Source organism: Ranitomeya imitator, chromosome 4, assembly GCF_032444005.1.
Source record: "Ranitomeya imitator isolate aRanImi1 chromosome 4, aRanImi1.pri, whole genome shotgun sequence".
NCBI lineage: Eukaryota > Metazoa > Chordata > Amphibia > Anura > Dendrobatidae > Ranitomeya > Ranitomeya imitator.
The window spans coordinates 535,698,617-535,719,350 of record NC_091285.1 but is presented as its reverse complement, the minus strand read 5'-3'; the positions used below and the strand labels follow the sequence as shown (position 1 = coordinate 535,719,350).

General features: G+C 43.5%; 1 protein-coding gene across 1 annotated transcript in view; it reads left to right on the top strand.

Annotated features, from left to right (window-relative positions):
* Nucleotides 1-18,212: 18,212 nt before the first annotated feature.
* The window catches only part of RHCG (Rh family C glycoprotein), a 236,053-nt gene continuing 233,531 nt past the window's right edge, over nucleotides 18,213-20,734 (top strand). The window contains exon 1 of the mRNA XM_069766218.1: nucleotides 18,213-18,498. Within this exon, the coding sequence (XP_069622319.1) occupies nucleotides 18,312-18,498 (187 nt within the window). The 5' untranslated portion in view covers nucleotides 18,213-18,311. The remainder of the gene's footprint in view (nucleotides 18,499-20,734) is intronic.

The window sequence follows — 20,734 nt, the reverse complement described above, 5'->3', positions numbered from 1 at the left end:
GTTTCCTCGCCATTGCTTCGATCTTCCGACTCTCGTTTAGTAGTTGTAGAAAACTACACTGCATTAGGCCTGCAAAATGGGTATCGGGTGGAGAGAGATGGTGTGTTACACTCCAAGGTGTTCCCCAGGTTGCCTTGCCATTGCTTCGGTCTTCCGACTCTCGTTTAGTAGTTGTAGAAAACTACACTGCATTAGGCCTACAAAATGGGTATCGGTTGGAGAGAGATGGTGTGTTACACTCCAAGGTGTTCCCCAGGTTGCCTTGCCATTGCTTCGGTCTTCCGACTCTCGTTTAGTAGTTGTAGAAAACTACACTGCATTAGGCCTACAAAATGGGTATCGGGTGGAGAGAGATGGTGTGTTACACTCCAAGGTGTTCCCCAGGTTGCCTTGCCATTGCTTCGGTCTTCCGACTCTCGTTTAGTAGTTGTAGAAAACTACACTGCATTAGGCCTACAAAATGGGTATCGGGTGGAGAGAGATGGTGTGTTACACTCCAAGGTTTTCCCCAGGTTGCCTTGCCATTGCTTCGGTCTTCCGACTCTCGTTTAGTAGTTGTAGAAAACTACACTGCATTAGGCCTACAAAATGGGTATCGGGTGGAGAGAGATGGTGTGTTACGTTCCAAGGTGTTCCCCAGGTTGCCTTGCCATTGCTTCGGTCTTCCGACTCTCGTTTAGTAGTTGTAGAAAACTACACAGCATTAGGCCTACAAAATGGGTATCGGGTGGAGAGAGATGGTGTGTTACACTCCAAGGTGTTCCCCAGGTTGCCTTGCCATTGCTTCGATCTTCCGACTCTCGTTTAGTAGTTGTAGAAAACTACACTGCATTAGGCCTACAAAATGGGTATCGGGTGGAGAGAGATGGTGTGTTACACTCCAAGGTGTTCCCCAGGTTGCCTTGCCATTGCTTCGGTCTTCCGACTCTCGTTTAGTAGTTGTAGAAAACTACACTGCATTAGGCCTACAAAATGGGTATCGGGTGGAGAGAGATGGTGTGTTACACTCCAAGGTGTTCCCCAGGTTGCCTTGCCATTGCTTCGGTCTTCCGACTCTCGTTTAGTAGTTGTGGAAAACTACACTGCATTAGGCCTACAAAATGGGTATCGGGTGGAGAGAGATGGTGTGTTACACTCCAAGGTGTTCCCCAGGTTGCCTTGCCATTGCTTCGGTCTTCCGACTCTCGTTTAGTAGTTGTAGAAAACTACACAGCATTAGGCCTACAAAATGGGTATGGGGTGGAGAGATATGGTGTTCCACTCCAAGGTGTTCTCCAGGTTGCCTTTCCTGAGCTTCTATCTTCAGGCTCTCGTTAAATTGTGGTTAAATGGAACAACTGCATTTGGCGTACTAGTTGGTTTGGGGCCTACTAACAGTGTCTGCCGCTCCTTTCTGTTCTCCTGGTTTCCTGTCCTGAAATTCCGTTTTCAGGCGCTCGTTAAGTAGTTGTTAATGTTAGACTGCATTTGGCCTACTAGTTGGGTTGGGGCCTACTATCGGTGTCTGCCACTCCTTGCTGTTCTCCTCCACTGAACAAAGCTGTGCCGCCTGTTTACTACGGTTGCCAATTTTGAACTGCATTTCGACTACTTACTGATTTGGGCCTACTCTCTGTGTCAGCCTCTCATTCCAGTTGTCCTCCACTGCAATGCCCCCTGGTTATTCCTGTGTTACCAATTTTGAACTGCATTTAGCCCACTTTATTATTTGGGCCTATATCTGTGTTTCCTCCTCATCCTGCCCATTGCCCAGCCAGTGATAGATGAGTCTGCTGGTACATTGACCCATAACGCAACATTCCCCGTGCACGCTACACAACAACATTGTGACCCTGCTGAAAGTCAGGTTGCTCTTCCCGCATACCATACCACCTTACACGGGGACAAAGAGGAAGGTGCAGATGAAAGTGCAGGTTCCTTCATCAGGTGGGGGGAGGAATACTAGTTGGCGACGTCACTGGCACAGGGCCTCTCATAGTACGCAAAAGTGTTGCTGCCGGTGGGAGGCGCCCCCGCCGTGCAAACACACCGCTGTACTTTGAGGGGCCCTGTGCCAGTGCCAATGCCAACGAGTGGGCCCCCCCTGCTTGCTCAGGTTCACAGCACTTGCAAAGTTGAAATACTTACCTCTCCCTGCTCCACTGCCGTGACGTGGTCCAGATTTCCTGGGCCCACTAATTACTTGAACCAGCCCTACCCACCACAACTTTAGCCAAATGACCCCCAATTTCAAATGCCTTCCAATTATTATAAGGTAAATTACGCTTGACAAGCTTCATTAAGAAGAATGGATGGTTTTGACATTAAAATGGGCACTCTAGGTGTTTTCCTGGCCCCCACTCACTGCCGACTATGCTGCCCCATTGACTTGCATTGGGTTTCGTGTTTCGGTCGATCCCGACTTTACGTCATAATCGGCCGATTTCACTCGACCCGACTTTTGAGATAGTCGGGTTTTGCGAAACCCGGCTCGACTCTAAAAAGGTCAAGGTCGCTCAACTCTAGTGGTTACCACTGAGCCACCATGCTGCCACCATTATCATTAAGAAGGTAGTAGTTGGTCTCACTGAGTGGAGCAATCATATTATTTCGGATGCAGCATTAAGATGACAGTAAGTACCAAGTTAAGCATTTAGTATCATACATGATAGGAATAAATACATGGCTATGTTGACCTTATTTAACATGAGAGGATTAGATGCATGTCTCTGTGGACTGTATCACACATGATAGGATTAGATACATGATTGCAGATTGTATTTCCCATGATACTATCAGATACACAGTTCTGCAGACTGCAGCACACATAATACAATAAGATACATAATTCAGAGGACTATATCCCACATGATATGATTAGATACACAACTCAGCAAACAAATACTGTGATGTAAGCAGAGTCCTCATGTCGCTGTAGTTGCAGCGCTCAGATCACAGTAATTATAGGTGAGTGATCTTCAGATCCGGATACCAGTGCTACCATGGTGATAATAACATCAAGTGACATAATCCCAGTTAGATAAAGACACTCACTGATAATTACTGTGATCTCAGGGCAGCAGCTGCAATGACATGATGGCTCTACTCAGATCGCAGTAAATACTGATGAGCATAGGTTTGGGCACCAGGACTGTGCCGATGACTTCACCTAGTAGTAAGTCCACATCACTGGATTAAATCACCGCCTCAACATTAGTGCCTGGCGCACTGCTCACCAATCATTTCTGTGATCTGAAAGCTGCAATGATGACAACTTCACTCAGATCACAGTAATTACAGGAAACAGAGGGAAGTACCAGGAAGTACAAAAATAAAACAGCTTTATTTAAACTATAGGGGTCAAGCCAATTTTGACCTTAAAGCTAACCTGTCAGCTGTTTTGGCCAATATAAGATGTAGTCACCACTGTCCAGGGCTTATCTATAGCACTATTGCATTCTATAATGCTGAAGATAAGCCCCCAGTCTGACCTGAAAGATAAGAAAAATAAGTTTTGTAAAGGCCCCTTCACATTAAGCGACGCTGCAGCGATACCGACAACGATCCGGATCGCTGCAGCGTCGCTGTTTGGTCGCTGGAGAGCTGTCACACAGACCGCTCTCCAGCGACCAACGATGCCGGTAACCAGGGTAAACATCGGGTAACTAAGCGCAGGGCCGCGCTTAGTAACCCGATGTTTACCCTGCTTACCATCCTAAAAGTAAAAAAAACAAACAGTACATACTTACCTACTGCTGTCTGTCCCCGGCACTCTGCTCTGCACTCCTACTGTACTGGCTGTGAGCACAGCGGCCGGAAAGCAGAGCGGTGACGTCACCGCTCTGCTTTCCGGCTGACCGACGCTCACAGCCAGTACAGGAGGAGTGCAGAGCAGAGTGCCAGGGACAGACAGCAGTAGGTAAGTATGTACTGTTTGTTTTTTTTACTTTTAGGATGGTAACCAGGGTAAACATCGGGTTACTAAGCGCAGCCCTGCGCTTAGTTACCCGATGTTTACCCTGGTTACCAGTGAAGACATCGCTGGATCGGTGTCACACACGCCGATCCGGCGATGTCCACGGGAGATCCAGCGATGAAATAAAGATCTGGACTTTGTTCAGCGACCAACGATCTCCCAGCAGGGGCCTGATCGTTGGTCGCTGTCACACATAGCGATTTCCTTAACGATATCATTGCAACGTCGCCAAAAGCAACGATATCGTTAACGATATCGTTATGTGTGAAGGTACCTTTATACTCACCCGGGGGGAGGGGGGCCCGGTCCATTGGGTTTTGCAGGTCCTGGTCAGGTGCCTCCCATCTTCTTGCTATGCTGTCCTCCTCCTTGCTTCACAAGCTCCCCGGCATTGCGCTCCTGCGCAGGCGTACTTATCTGTGCAGGAGCTCTTTTGTGTCTTCAAGTTTCTTGGTGGTGTGTGAACAGGTTCCTACAGACTTGTTCAATGTGCAAGTAGTCCATGTGTTTCTGGTTCTATAATTGTTCTCTTGTTTCTACAAGACTAGGGAGTCCACCACTCCATATGGGTCATTTGCATCAAAGCTGTTCCATCCAGCATGTCCACATGGATATTCCCTCTCTGAACCCTGCTTAAACAGGTACTATACAGATGATCAGGTTTTTAAATACATCAGATAGGGATTATATACATTAGTTAGGACTGCTCTATATGGGTATCCCTTGACGATTGGTGGAGCAGCTTAGTATACATTTTTTTGCAAAAAAAGTATCAACTAAATACCCTGTTTTTTCCATCTTTTGACTAGCACTTTTCTTATTACTGTGATTTTTTTTACAACAGAGTATTTTTGACCTCACTGTGCTCTTTTGTGTCTTTATGTGTCACATGGTCAGAGGATGAATGCTACAACTCTGTGTGTATCTCTATTTTTAAAAATGTATGTACACACATTAAATGGCTACAAATATGGCTTATTACAATAAGGGAGAAATAATACTGGGCTATGATGCAAGGCATTAGACAGTTGTGTCCTAGAAAAACACGCTCATAGGTCATAAATTATTATTTTTTTTTTAATATAAATAATAGACCAAGGAGCATGAAAAAACTGATATATGTAATAAGTATAAAGTAACGAGTATTTTGGGCTGGCTTCTCGTATACAACATGAACAGACAAGTTTGGTCACAGAGAGACAAGGACACCTAAACAGGATGGTGAAGAAACGAGAAGGAATTTGCACAAATCAGGCAAACAGGGCACCAGTTCCAACAGGATATAGAGGCCACCGCCACAATGGAAAAAAGGAATAGGAAAAGTAAGGTGGATACAAAAAAAGGCCTAAATATTGCCCTAATATTTTTCCTATACTACATGCGCTCTGCCTTGCAGCGGAGGTTGGCACCCTATACCTGCGCAGTGGCGCCCCCACTCGACGGCGGCTGTCCCTTACTGGAGTCACCTGTTAAGGCCCTTACATCTTTATAGAAAAGAGACAAAAGAAAGTTGCTCATTCAATCCCGCTGGGTACATACAGTAGAACCCATTTTGTATATCCATCTTGTCTCATGCTGAAGGATTATTTTATCCCAGTCTCCACCCCGTGATGGTTTTATGACCTTTTCAATGCCCATAAATTTTACTGCTGTTGTATCACCCCATGGACAGAATTCATATGTCTCGCCATCGGGGTGTCCCTCCTCTTCGTGATGTCTCTAAGGTGTTCTCCAACCCTCCTCCTTAACTCTCTAATCGTTTTACCAACATATATGAGATCACAATTACAGATAGCTCTGTAGATGACACCCTCACTCTTACAGTTTATAAATGATCTAATCTCAAATTCGTCAGTTTTATCAGCCGAGCAAAAGGATTTGCCTATTTCAATGTTTTTGCATAACCAGGTACTCAAAATGGCCCTCGGGCGTATTAAATGCCGTTTTCCATTCATCACCCTGTTTAATTCGCACAAGATTATACGCACCACGCAGATCTATCTTGGTGAACCAACTAGCCCCCTTAATCCGAGCAAATAAATCAGACAGCAGCGGCAAAGGATACTGAAATTTGACTGTGATCTTATTAAGAAGGCGGTAATCAATACAAGGTCTCAAAGAACCATCCTTCTTGGCCACAAAAAAGAACCCTGCTCCCAATGGTGACGACGACGGACAAATATGACCCTTCTCCAAGGATTCCTTTATATAACTCCGCATAGCGGCGTGCTCTGGCACAGATAAATTAAACAGACGGCCCTTAGGAAACTTACTACCAGGAATCAAATTAATAGCACAGTCGCAATCCCTATGAGGAGGTAGGGCACCAGATTTGGGCTCTTCAAATACATCCCGGTAATCTGATAAAAACTCAGGGACTTCAAAAGGAGTGGAAGGTGAAATTGACAGCAATGGAACATCACCATGTACCCCCTGACAACCCCAGCTGGACACAGACATAGATTTCCAATCCAACACTGGATTATGGACCTGTAGCCATGGCAACCCCAAAACGACCACATCATGCAGATTATGCAACACCAAAAAGCGAATATCCTCCTGATGTGCAGGAGCCATGCACATGGTCAATTGAGTCCAGTACTGAGGCTTATTCTTGGCCAAAGGCGTAGCATCAATTCCTCTCAATGGAATAGGATACTGCAAGGGCTCCAAGAAAAAACCACAGCGCCTGGCAAACTCCAAGTCCATCAAATTCAGGGCAGCGCCTGAATCCACAAATGCCATTACAGAATAGGAGCAAATCAGAGTAACGGACAAAAGAGATTTAGACTGTACCGTACCAATGATGGCAGACCTAGCGAACCGCTTAGTGCGCTTAGGACAATCGGAGATAGCATGAGTGGATTCACCACAGTAAAAACACAGCCCATTCCGACGTCTATCATACTGCATAGGCTCAGGCCTATGCTCAGAGAATACCGCCAGATGGTGCACAGCTTTGCGCTCACGCATGCGCCGATCGATCTGAATGGCCAAAGACATAGACTCATTCAGACCAGCAGGTGTGGGAAATCCCACCATGACATCCTTAAGGGCTTCAGAAAGGCCCTTTCTGAAAATTGCCGCCAGGGCACATTCATTCCACTGAGTAAGCACAGACCACTTTCTAAACTTCTGACAGTACACCTCCGCTTCATCCTGACCCTGACACAAAGCTAGCAAGATTTTCTCTGCCTGATCCACTGAGTTTGGTTCATCATAAAGCAATCCAAGGGCCAGAAAAAATGCATCAACATCACGCAATGCAGGATCTCCTGGCGCAAGGGAAAATGCCCAGTCTTGAGTGTCACCACGCAACAAAGAAATAATGATTTTTACCTGTTGAACGGGGTCACCAGAGGAGCGGGGTTTTAAAGCTAGAAACAGTTTACAATTATTTTTGAAATTCAAGAACCTAGATCTATCCCCAGAAAATAAGTCAGGAATAGGAATTCTAGGCTCTAACATAGGATTCTGAACCACAAAATCTTCAATGTTTTGTACCCTTGCAGTGAGATGATCCACACAAGAGGACAGACCTTGAATGTCCATATCTACACCTGTGTCCTGAACCACCCAAAGGTTTAGGGGAAAAGAAAGACAAAACACAGTGCAAACAAAAAAAAAATGGTCTCAGAACTTCTCTTATCCCTCTATTGAGATGCATTAATACTTTGGGCCAGCTGTACTGTTATGGACCTGGTGGTTAGGAGCACCAGCACGACCTGATAGTTAAACTCACACAGGAAAAGCTCTGGGATGTGGGAGCTCTGCTGACCGCAGGCCCTAATCCTATCACAACAACTAGAAATAGCCGTGGAGCGTTCCTGACTCTCCCTAGACGCCTCGTCACAGCCTAAGAACTATCTAGCCCTAGAGATAGAAAATAAAGCCTACCTTGCCTCAGAGAAATTCCCCAAAGGTAAAGGAAGCCCCCCACATATATTGACTGTGAGTAAAGATGAAAGTCACAAACGCAGAAATGAAACAGGTTTCAGCAAAGGGAGGCCAGACTTACTAAATAGACAGAGGATAGGAAAGGTAACTTTGCGATCAGCACAAAAACCTACAAAAGACCACGCAGAGTGTGCAAAAAGGACCTCTGCACCGACTCACGGTGCGGAGGGGCCACTCTGCATCCCAGAGCTTCCAGCTAGCAAGACAAAATCATGATAACCAGCTGGACAAGAAAACAGTGAACAAATAATGACTATCAGGAACTTAGCTTCTGCAGGAGAAGACAGGTCACCAGAGAGATCCAGGAGCGAACTTAACCAATGCAAAAACATTGACAGCTGGCATGGAGTAACGATCTGAGAGGAGTTAAATAGAGCAGCCAACCAAAGGATAAATTACGTCACCTGTGTAAGGAACCTCAGAAGCAGCAGCTTCACTCATAGCCACCAGAGGGAGCCCATAGACAGAACTCGCCGAAGTACCATTCACGACCACAGGAGGGAGTTCGACAACAGAATTCACAACACAGATCCAAGCTAAAAAATTTTGGGCATCGGTGCAGATTTCATCCTCTTGACTCTAGGAAGCTTTTGAGTAGTCATCTGATGACCATGTCATAGAATGTGTGAACAGCTCTTCAGATTTACCCATCTGTGGTTCTGTACAGTCAGTTGTACAGTTGGAGAGTTGGGATGTGAGGGGAAGCAAGGGGAATTTGGGTGCCAACTCTGTGGACTAATGGGTGTGATGTTGAGGTGAAGGAAGAGGAGGAGAGGCCACTTGAAGCTGCACTTGCCATCCACTCGAGCACATGCTCTTTCTGGGCCTCATCAACAAGTACCACTGTATGTCTGCCAAAGAAAGGTAGTGGAGTATCCCATCCAGTAACAGAAGTTGTCAGTTGTCTTTGCATAGGATGTGACATTGGTTCACTAGTGCTTTCACAAACATTAACTCCTACCCCATGTACAGCTTGAGCACCAAGCCTAATTCCCCTTCCACCATGGCCTTGCTTTTTCCCAGTCATGTTGCTAAAATAGTGTGGTAGAAGCACAGTATTAGCAACAAAAAATTACATTTTAAACTCTGCACCACTTATGTAAACAGCTGAATTTCAGTGACAGTAAATATCAATGTGAAATATAGTGTGCTGTATCATGTTAGTCACAGAACAAAGAATTATTTGTGTGTGGATGAGGCCTGTATGACAAAGAAGATATGCTACAAACAATTTGAAAATCAGATGTCCCTTACTGTATTACGTTAGGAACACAATAATTTTTTGGTGGCCTCTGGATAAGGCCTCTATAACACACTAGATTCTACAAATTATTTGAAAGTCAGGTGCCCTACTCTATTACACTATGAACAGAATAATTTTTTGTAGCTTCTGGATCAGGCCTCTATAACACGCTAGATGCTACAAAATATTGTAAAGTCAGGTCCCCTACTATATGACACTAGGAACAGAAGGATTTTTTGGTGCCTCTGGATCAGGCCTCTATTACACACTAGATGCTACAAACTATTTTAAAGACCATGCTTTTCACCAAAAAAAAGAGCATGAACCGCACTTCAAAAAAATCATATGTTGATCTAAAGCCGATAGGCAAAAAATTATATAACTGAACATGAGGTTCTTAGTTTAACATTCTGATCAGAATGTATGAAGCCCACTGCCATGTCATGGCAATCCTCATAGTGGGTCCTGCCGCCCTGATGGAGCAGAGCTGTGCGCCGACCACCGCCACAGCGGCAATGCACCAGCAGGACAGACGGCCTAGTGCCCCACAGCACCCACTAAGAACCTCATATTCAGTTATATATATTTTTGCTTAGATCATTGTATGATTTTGGAGGCGCTGTACATTCTCTTTTTTTCAGTATATTGCGTGATCTGTCCTTTTTTTATCTTTGGATGTGCACTCCTCCCATTTGGCACAGGTGATTTTATTTAGCAGGAGACTGCAAAATAAGGGGTCTAGCCCACTTTTGCTCTCACCGAAGAGCTGGAGGAAGGTGAGTTTCAGTGCTCCTTTCATTCGGTGTGGGTGCTGTGTGGCCGCCATTGTTGCTGTGGTTTTGTGCTAGAGGGGCAGAAGTGGTCTGGAGTCATGGGGACTTAGTTTTGCAGCATGGGTGCTGTGGGGCACCAGGCCGTCTGTCCTGCTGGTGCATTGCCGCTGTGGCGGGCCCTCTGCTAATTGTCAGTGAGTGCCGCTTAATAACATGGAAGTGGATGTGGCGGTGGTGGTGGATAAAGCCCAAAATTCAAATGGGCATGTTTTAGCTGGCATTGTAATGTGATGGGGAATATGTATTCCACTATCTTGCTAACTATTTGGCATGAGGGAGGGACCTCCCAAATGTAGGAGTGAGAGCTCTCCCAAATGTATGATACAGGGCCACCTGAGGGCCCTTACTAAAGTCAGGTTTCATGGCACCTTGCTGGCACTCTGCTAATTGTCAGCGAGGGCCGCATAATGACATAGCGGTGGACATAGTGGTGGTGGCGGGTGAAGCCCAAAATTCAAATGGGCATGTTTTATCTGGGATTTTAAAGTGATGGGGAATATGTTTTCCACTATCTGGCTAACTATTGGGCATGAAGGAGTGTCTTCCCAAATGTAGGAGTCAGAGCCCTCACAAATGTTAAAGTAAAAAATAAAGCAAAAAAGATCCGTGTGAACATATGCTAAAGGGGAGGTATAATTTTTTATTTTTTTTTTATTTTTATTTTGTGCTATATACATGTAATTATGAAGGAAATAATGTTTCTTACCATTTTTCCCTTTAAAAAAAATATACTGTAGGTTTGGTTTGATAGGTCTTTCTAAAAATCCGTAAAACCGGCGCAATAATCTGACAAAATTATTCCCATATACCATATGTGAGTCAGAAAGACATGCAGGCATCTTCTCCTTGCTGTTTCCATTTAGTTTTATCTCTTTTCCATCCATATCAACATTTTTCTCATACCCCCAGACCTGTTGTTTCAGCCTAGCAGAAAAATAATCGGCTTTCCTATTGACTTGCATTGGATTCGTTATTTGGTACGAATGCACGGAATTAGAAATTATCCTGCCAATTTTCCCGAATCCTAATACTTCACTATTCGATCATCACTAGTAGTCAGTTAAAAGGAACAGAACCCAAAATGAACCTTGCACATTTAACTCTTGCAGCATTATTACTATTAGTAATTTAGATGGAAAACACACATTTTTTGGACATCATATTCCAATACTGTGGCTGATAATATGGAGTCAGATCCCTTTTTACTTAAAGTCCCCGCCCTGGAAAGGGTTTCCAGAAGATTGAATGGTATGTGCAGACGATCAGTTAACGTTGCGGGATGGAAGCTGTGTACTTGTGTAGTGTCCGACCCGCAAAAGCCAGATGTTACAGCACAGTCAATGGGATTTTAAGAAATCCCATGCCCACTATGTATCCACAGACGCCCACGGCTCATCCGCTGAGACAGACATGCGGCGCATCTTTCCAGACTGCAACATGTCAATTTCTCTTGCGGAGATGCTAGTTACTACAAGAGAAATTTCACCCATAGAGTGTATTGGACGTTGTCAAATTACACGGTTCAGTGAACACATGTGGATTCGCCTGCATTCAATAGACGGCAGCGCTTTCAACGCAGCGAACATGCGCTGCGTCCAAAGCGCTGCCACTTCTGGATCATGTGCACATACCCTTAGAGTGTGTCTATGCAGGAAGAAAATCAAAGAAGTTTCTGCCCCTATGCGTTTGAATGCACCCCAAACCATGAGCATTTACCAGGTCTGTGTGACAGGTAATTTCCTGCTGAGTCACATTTAAAAAAAAGATGCAACTATCCTACAACTCACATGTCATGAATCACATAAAATAACATCCCTAAAAGGGAATGTCATGAAAAAATTTCAACAATTGACAAAATGCAAAGTATTATTCAGCACTTTACATACATTATGAATGGAACTCACAATCTAATTCCCTATCAGCATGTCTGTAGAGTTTGGGAGGAAAAGCTGGAGTACCTTGGAGAAACCCACACAAGCACAGGGAGAACATACAGTACAAACTCCTTGCAGATATTTTCCTTGGCAGAATTTTGAACCCAGGACCCGAAAACAACAAGACTGCAGTGGTTACCACTGAGCCACCATGCTGCCACCATTAGGTAGTAGTTGGTCTCACTGAGTGGAGCAATCATATAATTTCGGATGCAGAATTAAGATGACAGTAAGTACCCAGTTAAGCATTTAGTATCATACATGATAGGAATAAATACATGGCTATGTTGACTTTATTTAACATGAGAGGATTAGATGCATGTCTCTGTGGACTGTATCACACATGATAGGATTAGATACATGATTGCAGATTGTATTTCCCATGATACTATCAGATACACAGTTCTGCAGACTGCAGCACACATAATACAATAAGATACATAATTCAGAGGACTATATCCCACATGATATGATTAGATACACAACTCAGCAAACAAATACTGTGATGTAAGCGGAGTCATCATGTCACTGTAGTTGCAGCGCTCAGATCTCAGATCACAGTAATTATAGGTGAGTGATCTTCAAATCCGGATACCAGTGTTGCCATGGTGATAACATCAAGTGACATAATCACAGTTAGATAAAGACACTCACTGATAATTAATGTGATCTCAGGGCAGCAGCTGCAATGACATGATGGCTCTACTCACATCGCAGTAAATACTGATGAGCATAGGTTTGGGCACCAGGACTGTGCCGATGACTTCATCTAGTAGTAAGTCCACATCACTGGATTAAATCACCACCTCAACATTAGTGCCTGGCACACTGCTCACCAATAATTTCTGTGATCTGAAAGCTGCAATGAGGAGAAGACAACTTCACTCATATCACAGTAATTACAGGAAACAGAGGGAAATTTTAGCCCAGCACACTAAAAAGACATGTAATCCACACATGACTGTATCAGTAAAGTTTTGCCAAAGCCAAATACCAGGAATTACAAAAATAAAGCAGCTTTATTTAAACTATAGGGGCCAAGCTAATTTTGACCTTAAAGCGAACCTGTCAGCTGTTTTGGCCAATATAAGATGTAGCCACCGCCGTTCAGGGCTTATCTATAGCATTCTATAATGCTGTAGATAAGAAGCCCCCGGTCTGACCTGAAAGATAGGAAAAATAAGTTTTGTTATACTCACCCAGGGGGGTGGTCCGGTCCATTGGGTTTTGCAGGTCCTGGTCAGATGCCTCCCATCTTCTTGCTATGCTGCCCTCCTCCTTGCTTCACAAGCTCCCCGGAATTGCGCTCCTGTGCAGGCGTACTTATCTGTACAGGAGCTCTTTTGTGTCTTAAAGTTTCTTGGTGGTGTGTGAACAGGTTCCTACAGACTTGTTCAATGTGCAAGTAGTCCATGTGTTTCTGGTTCTATAATTGTTCTCTTGTTTCTACAAGACTAGGGAGTCCACCACTCCATATGGGTCATTTGCATCAAAGCTGTTCCACCCAGCATGTCCACATGGATATTCCCTCTCTGAACCCTGCTTATACAGGTACTATACAGATGATCAGGTTTTTAAATACATCAGATAGGGATTATATACATTAGTTAGGACTGCTCTATATGGGTATACCTTGACGATTGGTGGAGCAGCTTAGTATACATTTTTTTTGCAAAAAAATGTATCTACTAAATACCCTGTTTTTTCCATCTTTTGACTAGCACTTTGCTTATTACTGTGATTTTTTTTTTACAACAGAGTATTTTTGACCTCACTGTGCTTTTGTGTCTTTATGTAAATAACAAGTGACTGGCACACTCCGGACGTGTTGTGATGCAAAATAGGGGGTTTATTATACATACAGTAAACACAAACGTTTCGGTCGTAACTGGACCTTCATCAGTGTGCTAGATTACTAGTATGTTGGAGGAGCCCCACAAGTTAGAACTAAGATGCATCGGAAGCCTGAAGCTATATAGAATTCAGGTTGTAGAAGCAGTACATAGACGCAGGGGAGTATGTCCCAGGTGGCGCTATCAGAGGAAAGCCTGAAGCTATATAGATCCCAGGTTGTAGAAGCAATTTGCTGATGCAGGGTAGTGTGTCACAGGTGACACTATCCACCCAGTAAATATGAAGCCACGCGGTGTCACCGCTGTTAAGGGCTAAGAGGGAAGTGCACGCTATCAGCCTGATGAATGGAGGGAGCACGCAGTCTGAGAACCACTGGTGACTAAACTGCTGCGAGTGCAGCCTCAGTGACCGGCAGTGACATCATTGAGGTTACCTCCGATCACTGAGGCTGCATTCCCAGCCGATCTGAACTGCAATGACCTCAGTGAGATCCCTGCTGATAGCACCATGAGAGTTTTTCTCACTGTCCATTGCCCCTTTCCAGCCTGAGAATACCAGCCCCCAGCTATCTGCTTTAGCAAGGCTGGCTGTCAAAATTGGGGGGGGGAACCCATGCTGTGTTTTTTAATTATTTATTTAAATAATTCTTTCTTGATAACCAGCCGTGCTGAAGATGACAGCTGAGGGTTGCAGCCCCAGCTGTGAGTTTTGCCTGGCTGGTTATCAAAAATACAGGGGAACCCACACTCTTTTTTTTTATTTTTTATTTACAGTGCAGGAGCCGGCTAATGAATACACCCATCAGCTGCTCCTGCTCTTGCTGTTATTAGTGGCATCAGGCGTTGGATGATGGGAGCAGTAGTCCCATTAGCTGACGCCAGGGACCTGAGATAATCTTTATACCTCCGATCACAGCTGATTGCTCACGCTGTCTTTTGACAACATGGGAACTGCATCTCTCTGACCAGTGGGGATGATTTCACTGCCTATCAGAAGCAGTCTTTGCCGCGCTGTCATGCACATGACAGCATGGCAAACGCTGGATGTTTCGGCCCCCCATTCAAGTGAATGTTGTCCAGATTTGGTGGCCTTGAACATCCAGGTGTCCGCCCATGTCTACCAATGAAAACCCAAAAGTAATTATCTCAGTTAATTAGAATATTTTATAACACCAGCTTGAAAAATGATTTTAAAATCCAAAATGTTGGCCTACTGAAATGTATGTTCAGTAAATGCACTCAATACTTGGTCGAGGCTGCTTTTGCATTAGTTACTGCATCAATGCTGTGTGGAATGGAGGCTATCAGCCTGTGGCCCCTCTGAGGTGTTATTGAAGCCCAGGTTGCTTTGATAGCAGCCTTCAGCTCGTCTGCATTGTTGGGTCTGGTGCCTCTCATCTTCCTCTTGGCAATACCCCGTATATTCTCTATGGTGTTAAGGTCAGACGAGTTTGCTGGCCAATCAAACACAGTGATACTGTTGTTTTTAAACCAGGTATTGGTACTTTTGGCATTGTGGACAGGTGCTAAGTCCTGCTGGAGAATGAAATTTCCATCTCCAAAAAGCTTGTCGGCAGAGAGAAGCGTGAAGTGCTCTAAAATTTTCTGGTAGAAAATTTCCTCAAACCATCACTGATTGTGGAAACTTCACACTAGACCGCAATCAACTTGGATTGTGTGCCTTTCCACTCTTCCTCCAGACTCTGAGACCTTGATTTCCAAATGAAATGCAAAATTTACTTTCATCTGAAAACACCTTGGACCACTGAGCAACAGACCAGTTCTTTTTCTCTTTGGTCCAGGTAAGACACTTCTGGCCTTGTCTATTGGTCATGAGTGGCTTGACACAAGGAATGCGACACTTGTAGCCCATGTCCTGGATACATCTGTGTGTGTTGGCTCTTGAAGCAGTGACACCAGCAGCAGGCCACTCCTTGTGAATCTCCCCCAAAGGGGCTTTTCTTAACAATCCTTTCAAGGCTGCGGTGATCCCAGTTGCTTGTGCAACTTTTTCTACCGCACTTTTTCCTTCCACTCAACTTTTCATTAATATGCTTGGATACAGCACTTTGTGAACAGCCAGCTTCTTTAGCAACAAACTTTTTTGGCTTTCCCTCCTTGTGAAGTGTGTCAATAAATGCCTTATCGATATCTGTCAAGTCAGCAGTCTTCCTCGTGATTTTGTAACCTACTGAAACAGACTAAAGGTACCTTCACACTGAGCAACTTTCCAACGAGAACGACATTGATCCGTGACATTGCAGCATCCTGGATAGCGATCTCGTTGTGTTTGACACGCAGCAGCGATCAGGATCCCGCTGTGACATCGCTGGTCGTAGTTAGAAGTCCGGAATTTTATATGGTCGTCAGGCCGGCGTGAATCGTCATGTTTGACAGCAAAAGCAACGATGCCTGCAATGTTTTTTCATGGAGCTAACAACCAGCGAGAACGATAAGTGAGTCGCCGTTACGTCACTGGATCACCCCTGCATCGTTCTGCTGTTGCCGTGTTTCACGTCTCTTAGCGACCTAAACAGCGACGCTGCAGCGATCGGCTCGTTGTCTATATCGCTGCAGCATCACTTAGTGTAACGGTACCTTAAGGGACCTTTTTAAATGCTTAGGAAGCCTTTGCATTTGTTTTCTGTTAATTATTCTAATTTACTGAGATAATGAATTTGGGGTTTTCATTGGCTGTAAGCCAGTATCATCAACATTAACAGAAATTGCATTGCAGCAAAATGCAATTGAATACCGCAACTACAATATGTTAATTGGAACAAGTTGAATTTTATGCTACTTAGTTTTTGCTTTATCACAGTAACTTAGGGCAGTGATCCCCAATTCCAGTCCTCAAGAGCCACCAATAGGTCATGTTTTCAGGATTTCCTGAGTATTGCGCAGGTGATAATTGCATCCCTGTACAGACAATAATTCTATCACCTGGGCAATATTAAGGAAATCCTGAAAACATGACCTGTTGGTGGCTCTTGAGGACTGGAGTTGGAGAACACTGCCCTAGGGGTAACAATGAGACAAAATTTACTTGCAGTATTTGAGGAGATGGAGATATTTCCCACATTTCCCCCATGAAGAACCTGTGTATTGTTGTAAAAGAATTTTGATGTGTAATGTGAACTGTGAACTTCATTAGTGGTATTAGTGGTGTGTGTTGTCTGACAGTAAGGAAGGTAAGAGTTAATGGTTGGAAAAAGCCCAGAGTGGGAGGGGCTAAGATGAAGGGCCAGAGGTACTTTCCTATCAGAATGGGTCCAGAGTGTGTAGAAAGAGGACCTAAGTTCTAATGTCAGCAGTGTCGCATGATATGAGTGTCCCTAATGAAAGAGGAGACAGAGATGCAAGACAGTGAGATCTAGCAGAGTGAACAAGAGAGAAGTGATTGACAGTACACAGTGATCAATCGGTGATGGGTCCTGGGTCAGGACACCTAGCAGTATGGCCTAGAGAGGGCCCCGGGTGGGAGTTTCAGAGCATAAGACACAAAGAAGATAAGTACCGGCCATGCTGGCAATATAGTTCCCTAGAGGGCAAAGAAGACGCGGCACCACGGGTAGAGACTGGCACACTTTCTATCTGGACTGTAGTGCTGAGCTGGGCTGTGGTGAAGTAGAAAGGAACGTTGAAGTATTGTACAAATGAGTAGAGTGGAATGAATTGAAACTGTGTATGGACAATGCTCTGTATTGTAAAGAAAATGTCCATCAAGTTGTGTATGTAATCCCTCCCAAGTTATTGTTGAGTAAAAAGTTTATTTTTGACATGGTGTCTCTCATTGAACTGTTAAACATCTGGTCCTGGCAAACCAAAGTCATTGGTTACATGCGGTCTGTAAGGGCATAGCGCACCCACAGAATAAATCCACACACCCAGCCAGGACCTCCTCCTTCATGTAACAAACCGGGGTGCAAGAGATGAGTACCCCACCCATGGTCACCTCTCCATGCCACGTTACAAGTTTGTTGCAATGTAGCAGTAGTACTTGCAATATTTGGCATCACAACCAGTGTTGTAGCCAAAGTCGCCATGTAGCCCCATTCTGAAGAAATTATATTCCACATAATATTGCTACTTTTCCCACAATTAGTGTTTGGTGACCTCAGTCAAGTTAGAGCACATGAAACTGTCATGTATTTATTTGACTTTTATTCAGGGTACCTGGCGATTAGATTTTTTTTTCAAAGCAATAAATTGTGAGTTTAACAAGGCAATAAGTTACTGACTGCAGCCTTTCACTTGTCACCTTGCTTCTGCAGCCTTTCACTTGTCACTTGTCTTAAGCAGCTTCCGTTCAATAAAGAAGCAGACAAATAAGAGTACTATGAGAACTGCCACACAAATCACTGTAGCTCCACCTTTATCTCAGGAGAGGTATGTTGCAGTAAAAACAAAATTTGCACACCCCTAAATTCCCCTATATAGATCGCTGACTACCTTTGAGCCTTTATTACGGCTGAATAGACATACAGATATCATAACCAAGCTTTGCCCAGTAATATATTACACCAAGCCTCCAAAATGATAAGGAACACCATTATGAGGTTCAAGCTGCCCATAATTTGCTTCATCTGGGAGATGGCTATGATAATACTTTTTGGAGTCTTTGTCCGTTATGATATTGCAGCTGATCCCCATTGGAACGAGGAGAGAAAAACTCACAATATCAGCAGTGATATTGAAAATGATTTCTACTACAGATATCCAAGTAAGTACTGTACATGTCAGAGGTTATTTCTAGGCTCCTTACTGATGGAGAACAGTTGCTTATATAGTCTTCCCTAACCTGCACCATTTTCTTTTATACTGTTGGATACAAAGCTATCGAAAGTGCAACACCAGAGGATGGTCCATACATTTTGGATTCTATTTGTATGTAAAATACTCGAGGGTGAAAATCTGAAGTATGGATCTATGTTTAAGCCTCCTGCAATTTAAAAAAGATCTCACGTTGGATCACAATAAAATCATCTGTTTATTTGCTAGCCATCTATAGGGATGAAAAAGAGAAGACAATGCATATCTTGTAATCCATTGTTACCACTTTGAGCTCATCACTTGCCCTAGATTTGGGTTAGTGCTGCATTTAACTGATGATCTAGGACCCCTCTTTGGTCAGTGGCCAAAATGCTTGCAGTCAGTGCACCCTCAAGTTAATTTCTTCCCTTTATTATGCAGATTGAGTTTTAAATTCATACTACATGTTTTAGGCATTAAATATTGATAACGTAAAGGAGTGCACCTAATCCTTAGTAAAAACATGAGATGTATTTTTGAATAGGTACCTTTATCACAACTGTAGCAGAATAAGATAATTTAAAATATTTGCTACTCTTATCATTATTATTATATGTTATTATAATTATTGTTAATGAACAATTCTGTATTCAGTGGACCTATTATATTCATTGGTGAAACTTTCCCTCATTTCTTATTATAAGGAAAACAATCAGCCATTGACTCAACACCATAAATTTTGTACCGTGTTTCATTAATTACCATCTACAAATGTGCAATATTTATACAAAACATTCACCCACTTTCCTGTTTCGTCATTGTGATCAAGGTTTGCCAAATGAAATTGGTGGTTAATCGTTATGACCTAGAGCTGTTGTGTTGCTATAGTGGAGCAATTGCCCAGGGTCCCTTTGGGCCATATGAGAAGACTAAAACCATTAAAGATCCATGATAATTGGGGTCTCTAGTGGAAATTTTACATTGGAGTCCATGAGATTCACATTGTGCAAATATTTTATTTTGTTATTAATTGCAGATCTAACAATGAGAGAATATGAAAAAAAAATTCAAATCATATTTAAAAGCATTATTAACACCCCAACAAAACAAATGTATAAAAATAAATAGTGTTAGACATACCGGTGTAACAGAGCTCAATTGGGAGGCTCAACTGTAGACTAATGGATCCTGGAAAGCATTACTAGTACCTATACATATATCATCCCTACAGCTTGCTTGCCCCTTACTCAAATTCCCTTTTACTGAGCTCATGCTTGTCTTAATATATCACATTCAGCATATATAATATATAGGGAGAAAAAAGTATCTAAATCCTACTGTACAGTACTTCTTGCAGGAGACTGCATGTACCATTATAATTATTGAAAGTGATAATTGTTCTAATGTTAGAAAAAAAAGAAGTTGAAAACTTTGTGTGCACCTAAATGCCAGATCCTCAATTCCGACTAAACAGCTTTTGTACCTTGTGAAGAGGCAGCAGTTCTCCAGCACCTGTAGCCCCTGCCGCTTAGTGAGCGAACACGAAGAAACTCACAGATTGCCATCTGTCGACAGCCACCGATAGCTTTGCAAATAGGTTTGTGACTTAATGTTTGCTTTCTTTCAAGAAAGGGTTATGCTATGATTCCTCAGTGAAGGGAGGAGTAGGTCAGCTAATTCCACAGCTATTCTCGATACATACTAGTCCTAGAAAGTGTTCTCTATTATAGGAGTTGTCCTATATATTCGAAGTTAACCTTAAATGGAACCTGACAGCAGATTATTGCTGCTTGATCCCCAGGCAACGTGTTTTACTCTGACATCCTGGAGCATTCTACAGAAAACATACTTTGAAAAACCTGCCAGGGACCATGTGTCTCAAATGACTAATACTCTAGACCTGACCCTGGCAGCTACTCCCCCCCTCACATCACTAGACTCTCTGGTTTCACCCTATATATGCCAAGGAGAGTCTAAGGGAGCAAAGCAGGGAGAATTTGACTCAGATGACTAGTCCGAAGCAAGTCCGTAGCCAACTTTTCAAAGTATGTTCTTATCACATAGGCTACATAGGCTGGGGCTGGAGCATATACATCACATAGAAAACACTGAGGATGAAGCACATACATCACATAGAAGATACTGAGGATGAAGCATATATATCACATAGGACACACAGGGACTGGAGCACTTACATCACATAGTAT